At 40.8% G+C, this 11,737-nt stretch overlaps 1 protein-coding gene and 1 non-coding gene across 2 annotated transcripts in view; one reads left to right on the top strand and one right to left on the bottom strand.

The window, feature by feature from the left end:
- Window positions 1-11,737, bottom strand: part of KIAA1549L (KIAA1549 like) — a 125,811-nt gene that overhangs the window by 38,761 nt on the left and 75,313 nt on the right. Inside the window, exon 15 of the mRNA XM_004369773.1 lies at window positions 5,529-5,658. Coding sequence (XP_004369830.1) covers window positions 5,529-5,658 — 130 coding nt within the window. The remainder of the gene's footprint in view (window positions 1-5,528; window positions 5,659-11,737) is intronic.
- On the top strand, window positions 9,449-9,556 carry LOC111821989 (U6 spliceosomal RNA). The gene has a single exon (XR_002825287.1). It is a non-coding gene; the product is annotated as a U6 spliceosomal RNA (small nuclear RNA).

The following is an 11,737-nucleotide window of genomic DNA, read 5'->3' as shown; positions in this document are numbered from 1 at the left end:
CTCTGTTAACCCAGAACTAAAACCATTCCCAAAGCCAACCCTTCAGACAAAGAATAGACTGGACTATAAGACATAAAATGATACTAGTGAAGAGTGTACTTCTTAGTTGAAGTAGATACACAAGACTAAATGGGCAGCTCCTGTCCAGAGGCTAGATGAGAAGCCAGAAAAGGATAGGAGCTGGTTGAATGGACACGGGAAATGTGAGGTGGAAAGGAGGACTGTGCAGTCACATTATAGGGATAGCAACTAGGGTCACATAACAACGTGCGTATAAATTTTTATACGAGAAACTAACTTGAGCTGTAAACTTTCACCTAAAGCACAATAAAAAAAAAAAAGAAAAGAATTGTTTTTCCATCTGTTGTTATTGTTAACTGCTGCTGAGACGGCCCCAGCTCAGGGAGACTCCATGCACAAAGGAATGAAAAGCTGCCAGGTCCCACGCCATCCGCATGACTGGTTGCAGATTGAACCACTGCGACCCACAGGGTTTTCAATGGTTGATTTTCAGAAGTAGATTGCCAGATCTTTCTTCCTAGTCCATCTTCATCTGGAATCTCCACTGGAACCTGTTCAGCATCATAGCAACATGCAGTCTTCTACTGACAGATGAGTGGTGGCTGCACATGAGGTGCAATGGCTGGGAATGGAACCCGGCTTTCCCGCATGGAAGGTGAGAATTCTACCACTGAACCACCAATGCCCATGGATAGGAATTAGGTTCTGTCTGCTGTGCGATTTGGACAGCATAAGTGAGGCAGGGGTAATCTTTCTGCTGTATTGGCTGTTGCTGCTGTAAGCCTGGTAGTTGAGACACCGGGTATTTCAGAAGCTGAGTACCAGGGTCCAGTCTCTGACTCTGTGGGGCTCTCTCATTCCTGAATTATGGTATAGCCATGAGTTCTTAAACTCAGCAGTTCCAGGGAACCCTGCTTCCCTGTCTTCCTGCTTCGGGCAGAGGCAGCTTCCCCTTCTCAGGGCCAGCTCTGGATTTGTTCTAAGAGTCTTTCTTAGAACATTCCTTTAGCCCCTTTGATGAGTTTGTAGGCATCTAATTTCTCATATATTATTTTTTGTCTGTTTAAAAAAACTAAGTTTTTCTATTTTCTGCAACCTTGCCTGATAGAGTCCCCTTTTTGTAGATCATATGCATTTTTCAGGAAATCATCCCTCTTCTGACAACATTTCAAAACTTTTCCCAAAAGAAAGCCTCTAGAATGACAGCTGATGACTGTGATTACTACAGCAGAGCCTTCAACATTGCCTCTTCTGAGATGCATCAACAGATCAATGATCCTTCTCAACATTCCCAAGCCCATACTGGAGGGTCTGAATCCTTCGGTGTGTCAGGAATGCTCTCCAAGCACCTCCAGGGTGAGGAACCTTAGACAACATGCTGGAGAGAAACCTGAGGGAAGTAGCTTGTAAAGGTCTCTACTTCTGAGTACAGGTCAACATTCCTTTTCAAAGGTATAATTCAAACAACTCATTTTCAGAGTCTCGCTCATAGTCCAGGCACATAGTTGATTCCAGTCCTGCCCTAGAATTTTTAGCTCCAAAAACGAAATCAAGGCTGAGGAGGTGCATTTTTATTTCTGGAGAATAATTTGATTATTACATGTCTTTGGAAGCAAAGAGTGATTCTTCATCCACATACGAGGGTAAATAATTTGGCTGATACAGGAAAATTCACTTGGGTGTTTATACTGCTTGAGAATTCACATTGGGGGCATTTTCTTTCCTCTTCCTTGCTGCTTTATTATTTTCCACACGCTTTTCATTTGAAAAATAAGAGTTTAAAAATGCTCCAAAATACGGGCATTTTTTGCTTTTAAAGATTAGGCTGACATCTTTTCTATCCCCTTTGACACTCATGGGGTTGCCATGAGTCAGAGGCGACTCAGTGATAGCTGGTTGGTTTTATGCATAGGGAGGAATTAATTTCAATGGCAAAGTTAGTTAATGATATCATCTAGCCTTTTAGGAGTGGTCAGTTCTGGGCATCTTTTTCAAATCTTGTGTCCTTCTAAAAAGGGAACGCCTCCTCCTTGAAAGTCACTACCTAAGGGAGCCACAGTTACCTGGGAGCGTGCTGCATCCCTTAGCTGTTAGGGTGACCAAGAGGTTGAGGATTGTTGCTGCAGAACACAGTGATTCTCAAACCCCTTGGAGCTAAGAGTTTCTCTCTGCAGGCCCGTTAGGCTCTATGGAAAATTTTTGAAAAAACTCAGGCTGCCATCCAGCCCTGGGGCCAAGATTTTCCGGCATTGTGTATATGCGTGTGTTACTTGTTTGTTTGTCGATTAATTTATTTACTTAATTATTTTTACACATAGGCTTTTCCTTTGTGCCAACTTTTGAAAAATTCAAAATTTAATCCATTTTCTAACTTTTTTGTTTCTACCATATCAAGGTGCAGTTCTTCCTGGCTTGTTCACTAACCTGGCAGAAATGACTGGATATTCAGGCCTGGCATCAAGATCCCAGACCCAGTAGGAAGAATAAGATGTTTCCAACTGAATTACCTGTTCTCTGCTGGGCTGCTGGGTTCTTTTGCCAGGAGTGCCTTGGTATTTTTGAGGAGATCAGAAAATGAATGCATAGCTTAAAAATATGACTCTTCTCTTTTTATACTTCATCTGCTGGTTCATTTTTTGCATGTGTGTTACCCAAGTAAGACTCCTTGTGCGAGGTGACATCTAATCTCTTCCAGAGGGGTAGATAGATAGGATACACATTATGTTATGTGAGGACAGACGTAAAGTGTAGCAGATGCACACGGGAAGTCGTATTGAATCGTAGCTATGGGGATGGGCTCTGGAGCTGGGCAGACAAATTATGTAACTGCGCTGTGCCTCAATTTCCTCATCTATACAATGGGAATAATGACAGTACCTACCTGACTGGTGACTGTGCAAATTCAATTAAATAATACACATAAAAAGACTAGAATAGGGTCTGGTTTATAGTGAGCAGTCAGTAACTATTAGCTAATTTACATAGGATTAGTATAAAAAGCAAATAAGTTTCAGGTAAGCAATTTCATTTTTACAGTCAACAGTCTAAATTCTTAAAATTGTTCCCTGGATGATCATTATCTCTTAAGGAAGCTTATATTTGTTGATGTTTTTGAGATTATATGTGCTTCTGGAAGAAATGTATGTTTTTTTAAAATGTACTTTTTTTTAGAATGAAGTAGATCTCCCCCAAATTAATCTGTAATTGGAATGTTTATATATGAGAGGTTAGCAACCTTTCTTTAAAGGTCATCTCTCTCTTTCTATTGTTCTATGTAATTGTTTAGATTGAGTTGTGTCTCCCAAAAAGATATGCTGAAGTCCTAATGCCTATACTGTGGCTGTGACTTTGTTTGGGGAAATAGGGTCTTTCTTTGAAGATATTATCAGTTAAGTCATACTGAAGTAGGGTGGGTCCTAGTTCTAATCCCTTCTGAGTGGTGGCTTATAAAAGGGGAGAAGAGACACAGAGACAATCACACACAGGGGAAGATGCCATGTGAACATACAACTACAAGAACCAAAGGAACACCAAGGATTTCTCACAGAAACTAGAAGCTAGGACAGAGGCATGAAACAGCTTCTCTCTCAGAGCTGTCAGAAGGAATCAACATGGCCAATACCCTGATTTGGACTTCTAGCTTCCGGGACTGTGAGAGAATAAATTTCTACTCTTTAAAGCCACTCATTTTGTAGTATTTTGTTACGGCAGACCTAGGAAACTCAGACAAGAATTTACAAACATGACATTCCAAAGGCATTGAGTGAGAACTGCAAGTCATGTCACTGTGGTTTAAAAAAATCTGCAGTGTTCTCTTTTCACGATCAGTAGGAAAACCTCTCACCTTTTTCTTCACAACTCTAAGTGTCTATGCCTAGAATCTCACAAGAAATCTATTAATACCAAATCTTGAAATAAATTAAGAATCTATGAGTTGGCACCTAACAACAACAACATCATATCTCACGTGCCTGAGCAGAGGAAAAAGTTGCCCAAACTAGCCAAGCATCCCATATGGGAAGAATGTTCACTGTTGGTAGGGAGAGATAAGTTGGTAACCTCAAATGCCCAATTTTTAATCACAGGCTGATTATCAAATTAATAATTGAGTTTGGTATAAGAAATATTTTTTATGCGAAAAATTAACATGGAATAATTCAACCCAGGGACGGTGGGGAAAAAAACGATTTGCCCGAGCATCTGGAATCCTATAAAATTAAACTGTTTTTATATGAAAAGGAAAAAGAAAAAAAGATAAGGGTATTGCCACCAAGGCAAACATCAAGTTTGAATGTAAGGTCATTAAAAATTCAAATTAGGTAGGATATCTCTGTTTTCAATTGAACTATTAAAAAATCCCACTTTGAGCTTTTGTGGTAAACAATGACCAATTCTCAGGAGAAAAAAAATTTCCTTGGCTTCAAATTAGCATGATGTATCTAAGGAATCAAGGTTCATTTTCAAATTACAACTTTTCAGATTATAACAAATTTTACCCAGACATATTTGAATTATATAACTCTTGTTACAGAAAACTTTTCATTTGTAATTAGAGGAATGTTTTAGTGGAATAGGAAAGAAACATTTTTCACAAAACTGAAGAGTATATTCAAGATTATTTGGAATTTTGGGGCAGGGTGAAGCATTATTGAACATTTTGGGGCATATTAACATTTACACAAGCTCATCGATGTAACTACACATCACATATACAACTCTATGGGAGGCACCACATTCTAACTTACATATCTGGGTATGTTTGGTGGAACTAGAAGAATCTGTGCGGTCTGGAGACCTTTCCTGAACATACACATGTGCTTCATCATATGAAATTACCAAATTGTTCTGCTGGACATCTCATTCTTTCTATGGCATACTGAAGAGTTATGAAATCAGGAACAAATCCAACCTCTCAATAGTGCCATGGACTAAAAGAAGCCTATGATCAAATGAATTCTAACCCATGGCCATGCTTTCTACTGGGTTTCTGAGGACAGAGGGAAAGAAAATTAAGGACATTTAGAGTCTTTGTTGAGTTTAAAGTCAACAATGTACTATTCATAAAAGGGCAGAATTTAGAAATAAAGACCCCTTTTTAGCAGTCATTTGTTACTTTAACACATTCCAAGCAGTTTCACTTTGCAAATTCCCAAACCCATTGCCATGGAGTCTATTCTTACAGTGACCCTATAGGGCAGAGTAGAGCTGCCCCATAGGGTTTTCAAGGCTGTAATCTTTAGGGGAGCAGACTGCCACATCTTTCTCCCCTGGAGCAGCTGGTGGGTTCAAGCTACCAACCTTTTTAGCAGGCAGCCGAGCACTTAACCACCGCACCACCAGGGCTCCTTACTCTGCAAACTAGGTAATAAAAAATAATAAAACAGAAAATAGTGCATTTACAAATTCCATGGATATGTAAGAAACTAAAAAATTATGGGATGGTATATTCCCATTGCTTTAAGGGGTAAACAAAGCTTGTATGCACCCCATCCACCCGAGAGACTTACGTCATATCCGCTGTTACGGATTCCACGCCGGGGTCGCTCCCGTGTCACCAGAAGGTCCATCTCGGTTTCCCCTGGACTCGGGCTGTTCAGAGACTGCCGGCTTCGGTAGACAGAGTTCTTCATCTGTTGCCTGAAGAAAATTCAACTGTTATGATGCAGCAAATGCCCTGACAGATGGAATTCTCCAGTGATCCAAACTACAGGCAACCAATGAGGGGTTTGGATTTTCCTCACAAATTTCAGAATTGATGGTGTTTGTTCCCCGGCCATAAGGGGTTGTAGAAAGAGTAGAATAAAGGTTTTGCTGCGCCCGCCCCCAGGTGCTGTAACCATTTGGCTGAATTATAAATGCTTTTTCATACGGAAACCAGGTAACTATAATCAATCGCAGCACTGCCACGTAATCTAAAATTCTGCTGATGAAAAGGCCAGGGGCTTTCCCTTGACCCTCCAGAACAGCTAACACTTTAAACACAAACTTGACTTGGTTGATTCAGCAACCTGCAGTTCCTTTTAATTCTTCTGACTTCATATGTAGGTTTCTACGATGTGTTAATAAACTGTGCAGCTAATGGGCTGTTTAATATTGCCACTGTTGATAGACTTTCTTCTCTACCTCATCATAGAGGCTTCCCTTCTGAGCTAAGGATGCATAAACCATATGGGGCTCGTCCCTCCCTCCTTCCCTTGCTTCCTTCCTTCCTCCCTCCCTCCTTCCCTTCCTTTCCTTTCTCTCTCCCTACCTTCCTTCCTTTTTTCCTTCCTCTAATATTTACTGAGTGCCTACTATATGCCAGGCACTGTGGAAGATGAGGATCCACAACTGAACAAGGCAGCAATGGCCCCTGTCCTCCTTGAGCTTACATTCTAATGAAGGAAGACAATTAACACCATAATTTCAGAGGGATAAGTGCTATCAAGAAAAACTAAGGACAAACAAGGCAATCCAAAAATGGGCAAGGACTTGAATAGACATCTCTCCAAAGAAGATATACGAACAACCGATAAGAACATGAAAAGATGCTCAACCTCATTAGTCATTAGGGCAATGCAAATCAAAATCACAATGAGATTCCACTTCATACTCTCCAGGATGGGTATTATTAAAAATGAAAAAATGGAAAATAACAAGTCTTGGTAAGGATTTGGAGAAACTGGAACCTTTGTCCATTGCTGGAGAAAATGTAAAATGGTGTAGCTGCTGTGGAAAACAGTTTGGTGGTTCCTCAAAAAGTTAAACATAAAATTACCATAGGGTCTAGAAATTCCACTCCTAGGTATCAACCCAAAAGACATGAAAGCAGAGACTCAGACAGATACTTGTACATCAGTGTTCATTGCAGCATTATTCATAATGGCCAAAAGGTGGAAACAACCCAAGTGTCCATCAACAGATGAGTAGACAAACAAAATACGGTATATACTACAATGCAATATTATTCAGCCATAAAGAGAAATGAAGTTCTGATACATGCTAAGACATAGATGAACCTTGAAAACATTATGCTAAGTGAAATAAGTCAGACAGAAAAGGACAAATATTGTATGATCTCATTTATATGAAATATCTAGAACAGACAAATGCATAGAGACAGAAAGTAGATTATTGGTTACTATCAGTGGAGGGAGGGGGGACAGCGAGTTATTACTTAATGGGCAGAGAGTTTCTCTTTGGGATGATGAAAAAGTTTTGAAAACAAATAATGGGATGGTTGTCCAGCATGGTGCTACTCGATTGTACACTTGAAAATAGTTAAAATGGCAAATTTTATGTTGTGTATATTTTATCACAATTAAAAAATAACCTAAGATGTGACAGTGGGTGACTAGAATGAGGAACAACTTTAGATAGTGTGGTCAGGAAGATCTCTCTGGGGAGGTGACGTTTAAGTCGAGACATAAGCGGAGACAGCCATGTGCCGATCCAGGCACAGAGCATTTCAGTTCCAGGGAGTGGTACATTCAGAGGTTCCACTCAGCTCCCCCTAGAAAATTCATACATTTGTCACCATTGTCTTGTTTTCACTTGTCATTAAAACCAATTACTGTTGAGTCAGTTCCAACTCATGGCGACCCCACGTGTGTCAGAGAAAAACTGTGCTCCATAGGGTTCTCAGTCGCTGATTTTTTGGGAAGAAGACTGCCAGGCCTTTCTTCCGAGGTGCCTCTGAGTGGACTCAAATCTCCAACCTTTTGGTTAGCAGCTGAGTGTGGTAACCATTTGCACCATCAGGGACTCCTCACTTGTCATTAAAGGGACTTTTTAAGGAGTACGAAAGAAACAGCAATATGGTGAGGGTTGTGGCTGTTCTTCTCTTCTTCCACAAAAAGCAACAGGTAATGCTTTCTGTCCTTTCACCAGTGGGGAATGAGGCCCAATGGGCACAGGTAACTTTCACATGATCCTGCAGAGTGACAAAGTTGGGATAAAATCACTGCTACTTGCCTCTCGTCCAACAATAAGACTCGCTCTGTAAATAAACAACTTGCATTTTCAGAGCGTCTATCTTCAGAGAACTCCTCAGACACCACCTATTTTATGTCTCGGTTCTGAGATTCTACCTGTTCATGGGTTGAAAAGGTTATATCATTATTTTTCCTATGACTAGTCAGAAGCCTGGCAGGTGTACATACCTACTGATGATCACACAACAAGTTAGTCACAGCATCAAGAACAGACATTAGAACTCCAAAAGCAGAGGACCACTCTTGCAATGAGTCTTAGGAATAAAACAGGAACTATTAGATCTACTCCCTCACCAGGAGGAACTTACACCTATTAGAGAACATCTGTGGTCTTTGTTTGCCTGGTACCTATGACAAACTTCTTTTGGTAAGAATATCCTGATGTTCCTTGGGGGCTGCTCTTTCTCCACAGGTAGGCAGGTGAGTTAAGCTGGACCAATCACATCATCATATCCCCATGGCCACAGTGATTGGTCAGGGGGTGGGCACATGACCCAAGTTGGTCCATTGAGACTTAGTCTCCAGGCTTTTGCTAGGGCGACCAGGAAAGAGTTGTCCTCTTGGCACTGAGTTTTTCTCAGGATATAAGCCTGGAGCTGTTGGCAGCCAGTCTCCCACCATGAGGTAAGAGCCTGCCTGAATATGGGGCCAGCAAAGAGTGAAGAGAGAGAAACACCAAAAATGGGAGACACTGTCTAACCCCTGGCTCCAGCCATGCCTACAGTCTTGACCTCTCAATAATGTTCAACAAGAAATTCCCTTTTTATTTAGCCAGTTTGCACTGGATTTCCATCATTTGCAGCCAAAAGAATCCTGACTAATGTCGGAGCTTATAACCTAGTGTTACAGACTATGCCCTATAGTTATCTGCAATTAGAGGCTTCCTTCAGGAAAGGAACACAACCTCAGGAAGCTTGTGAAATAGAATCTGTTCTGAGTGAATCACACTTTAAGGCAGACCCGCAGAGAATTCTCATCCTTGACCTAACTACAAATCATTTTTTGAAAAAGTAGACTTCACAACAGTTTTAAGGTTGCCAATTAGCCCATTTAGAGAAGATTTACTAATAAGGGTGGTGGGGAAGTAAATGCTGGGATGAGCAATTGACATTTAAATAGGTTATTTTGTTAAGTATTAGAAATAAAACAGTGAGCTTGTGTAAGCCCTTTTAAGAACTATGAACGTGGGTGAAAGCTGAGACACTGGAGTGTACACCAGTCTATTTTTCCTCAGAGACACCGTTCCATACAACACGCAGCTGAAAGGTTGCTGTTTAACACAGATCTCAGCTGACTAAACCACCAATGTGTGCCTAGTGTGTGTCTACTTAGACATTAGGCTCTCTGGAAGAAAAAGCAGCTCATTTTAATCAAATAGAGTTTTATTAGGCATATTCACTTCTTGTTGGTATTTTGCTGTATTCTAAAAAAGTTAACAAAGTTTGAAACATGCAGTGCTCCTTTTGACAGCATATATACTAAAAATTAGGATGCTATAGAGAAGATTAGCATGGCCCCCGAGCAAGGATGACATGCAAATTCATGAAGCATTCCATATTTTATTTTAAAACAAGTTTGAAATATAAAAACTTGAGATGTTTTTATCTCTGAAAAATCTTGTTGGGCAGATAATGATGAGTTTTACTTGAATTTTCAGGGGCTTTTTTTTTTTTTTTTTTAATCCCAGTATAGTTTAAGATGAGTCCCTTGTTGGTGAAAATGATTAATGTGCTTGGCTGTTAACCAAGAGGTTGGAGGTTCGAGTCCACCCAGAGGTACCACAAAAGAAAGGTCTGGTGATCTACTTCTGAAAAATCAGCCATTGAAAACCCTGTGGAGCACAGTTCTACTCTGACATGCTTGGGGTCTCCGTGAGTTGGAACTGACTCGACAGCAATTGAAAAAAAATGGTTTAAGAAAGTAGTTCTCAAACTGTATTCTATGGAACCCTGGGGTTCCATGAAGATGCCCTGGAGCTACTGAGAAGGATGAAGAGGAGGCCCTGCTTCCATCAGAGCAACTCTGTTTTGATGTTATTATTTTAGGCTGGGTTCACCCAGAAGCAGGCCCTGAGATGATTTGAATGCAAGTAGTTTGCTTGGGAGGGGATTCCCAAAAGCACAAATCAGGGAGTGGGGAAATGAGAGAAGGAAAGTATTATGGACTGAACTGTGTCACCTCAAAAGATACGCTGAAGTCCTAACCCTTGTATCTGTGAACATGACCTTGTTTGGAAACAGGGTCTTTGAAGATGTTATCAGTTAACACGAGGTCATACCAGAGTGGGTGGGGAGTCCTAACCCAATCTCAGTGACATCCTTATAAAACAGAAGAGGCACAGAGGGATAGACAGAGGGAAGACAGCCATGTGATGACAGTTATACTGCAGCTACAAGCCAAAAAAATGCCTGGGGCTACCAGAACCTGAGAGAGACAAGAAAGGATCATCCCCTAGAGACTTCAGGGAGGACATGGCGCTGCCGACACCCTGGATTTGGAATACACAGTCACTGTACCAAAAAGAATTGGTCAACATTCAACCATTTCAGGAGGTAGCATATGATCAAGAACCAATGGTACTGAAGGAAGAGGTCCAAGCTGCACTGAAGGCATTGGTGAAAAACAAGGCTCCAGGAATTGACGGAATACCACTTGAGATATTTCAACAAACAGATGCAGCACTGGAAGTGCTCACTCATCTATGTCAAGAAATTTGGAAGACAACTACCTGGCCAACCAACTATAAGATATCCATATTTGTGCCCATTCCAAAGAAAGATGATCCAATAGAATGTGGAAATTATCAAACAATATCATTAATATCACACACGAGTAAGATTTTGCTGAAAATCATTCAAAAGCGGTTGCAGCAGTACAGAAATTCAAGCAGGATTCAGAAGAGGACATGGAACAAAGGGTATCATTGCTGATGTCAGATGGATCATGGCTAAAAGCAGAGAATGCCAGAAAGATGTTTACCTGTGTTTTATTGACTATGCAAAGGCATTTGACTGTGGGGATCATAACAAATTATGGATAACATTGCAAAGAAGGGGAATTCCAGAACATTTAACTGTGCTCATGAGGAACCTGCACATAGATCAAGAGGCACTGGTTCGAACAGAATAAGGGGATACTGCATGGTTTAAAGTCAGGAAAGGTGTGCATCAGGGTTGTGTCCTTTCACCGTATTTATTCAATCTGTATGCTGAGCAAATAATCTGAGAAGCTGGACTATATGAAGAACAGGGCATCAGGACTGGAGGAAGACTGATTAACAACCTGTGATATGCAGATGACACACCCTTGCTTGCTGAAAGTGAGGAGAACTTGAAGCACTTACTGATGAAGAGCAAAGACTACAGCCTTCAGTATGGATTACACCTCAACATTAAGTAAACAACTGGATCAATAAGCAACATCATGATAAGTGGAGAAAAGATTGAAGTTGTCAAGAATTTCATTTACTTGGATCCACAATCAAAACCCATGAAAGCAGCAGTCAAGACATCAAATGATGCATTGCATCAGGCAGTCTGCTGCAAAATCTCTCTTTAAAGCATTAAAAAGCAAAGATGTCACTTGAAGGACTAAAGGTGTGCCTGACCCAAGCCACAGTGTTTTCAATCGCCTCATATGCAGGTGAAAGCTGGACCATGAATAGGGAAGACCAAAGAAGAATTGATGCCTTTGAATTATGGTGTCGGCGAAGAATATTGAATATACCATGGACTGCCAGAAGA

The sequence above is a fragment of the Trichechus manatus genome, unplaced genomic scaffold (genome assembly GCF_000243295.1).
Source record: "Trichechus manatus latirostris isolate Lorelei unplaced genomic scaffold, TriManLat1.0 scaffold00006, whole genome shotgun sequence".
Lineage (NCBI taxonomy): Eukaryota > Metazoa > Chordata > Mammalia > Sirenia > Trichechidae > Trichechus > Trichechus manatus.
Note: the sequence above shows the minus strand (reverse complement) of the source record. Positions and strands in the feature narration are given on the sequence as shown.